General features: G+C 56.6%; 1 protein-coding gene across 1 annotated transcript; it reads left to right on the forward strand.

Annotated features, from left to right (window-relative positions):
• The first annotated feature begins 743 nt into the window (after positions 1-743).
• On the forward strand, positions 744-1120 carry LOC142091641 (feather keratin Cos1-1/Cos1-3/Cos2-1-like). The gene has a single exon (XM_075171043.1). It carries the CDS (start codon positions 756-758, stop codon positions 1059-1061), a length of 306 nt encoding a protein of 101 aa, XP_075027144.1. The 5' UTR covers positions 744-755; the 3' UTR covers positions 1062-1120.
• The last annotated feature ends 247 nt before the right edge of the window (positions 1121-1367 follow it).

Here is a 1367-nt window from a genome sequence, read left to right on the forward strand (position 1 = left end):
ACTTCAAACAGCCCCACCAGAGTGACCCAGGCTGACGTCACTTCTCTGCTCTGGACACGTCCATCACTTGAGCTGAGTCTTCTGCCTGCACTGCTGCATTCCTGCCCTCGAAATCCTGGGGCCTTTCATCTCAACACTCAGGAGAAGCCTTCATTGGGGAACGGGCACGGCACAAACCTGGAAATGAAAAGGCAGCAGTGTTGGAAACCAAAGCACAGCCCATATCATCAGCTGCGATGGTTTGCATTCAAGATGAGCTGGTCAGAGAATTGTTACCTCTGCAAAGGGCCTCTGGTCCTGCGGCGATGAAGGGCAGGTGTAAAAGCCAGTCCAGGTCCCTGCTCTCTCATCCCCTTCTCTTGTTGCCTCCTCCTCGGGCAGCAGGTGAGTCTGAAGCCCCTTCTCCTCCTCTTCCAAAGTGAGACGGACATTTCAGTTGATACTGGCTCTGTCCTGTGCTGGGGTTTGGAACTTCTCGTCATGAGAGAGGGAAGCGGGGAGAAGGTCTGCTTAGAGAGAGGCTGGGATGTGTCTGAGGGGGCTTTTGGTTTACGAATTAGGAGAAAGCCTCTCCAGGCCAGGCTGCTCTTTGTAGGGTGATAAAGACCGTGTCGCTCCTGGCACAACATCCCTCTCCCCACTCAGTAGTGTTCTTGGGTCCTTTCCGACAGGGAAACCAGGCTGCTCCTCACCCACCCTTGTGCTCTGCTTCCTCCCTGTCCTCTCTCCCACGTGCACCTCTGGACCCTTAGAGAATGTCCTGCTACGACCAGTGCCTGCCATGCCGGCCCTGTGGCCCGACCCCGCTGGCCAACAGCTGCAATGAGCCCTGTGTCAGGCAGTGCCAGAACTCCACCGTCGTGATCCAGCCCTCCCCCGTGGTGGTGACCCTTCCTGGCCCCATCCTCAGCTCCTTCCCACAGAACACCCTTGTGGGATCCTCCACCTCTGCTGCTGTTGGCAGCATCCTCAGCTGTGATGGAGTGCCCATCACCTCTGGGTGCTGTGACCTCTCTGGCATTTCCAGCCGCTACTATGGCAGAAGGTGCCTCCCCTGCTAAAGATGCTGGGGAAGCCCCAGGGAGACCCCTTGAGGAACTAGAACATGGTACTGGGCAGAGGATCGATCTTCTGGATTTGTTTTCAGCATATCTGACCGACCTTGCCTTCCTCTCCCTTTTCTTTGTTTGCTTTGGATCCCATTGGCTACAAGGTGCCACCAAGGCCAGCCTGGTGGGGTCCATCTGGCTCCTCTCTATGGGGCGGGCAGATGGACATCATGCAGGAACATCTCCATGGCCAAGGACCACAGACTCTTGGCTGCCTCTGGGGCTCCCTGCACTGCTGATCTCACTTGGAGTGAGTTT

Source organism: Calonectris borealis, chromosome 22 (assembly GCF_964195595.1).
Source record: "Calonectris borealis chromosome 22, bCalBor7.hap1.2, whole genome shotgun sequence".
Lineage (NCBI taxonomy): Eukaryota > Metazoa > Chordata > Aves > Procellariiformes > Procellariidae > Calonectris > Calonectris borealis.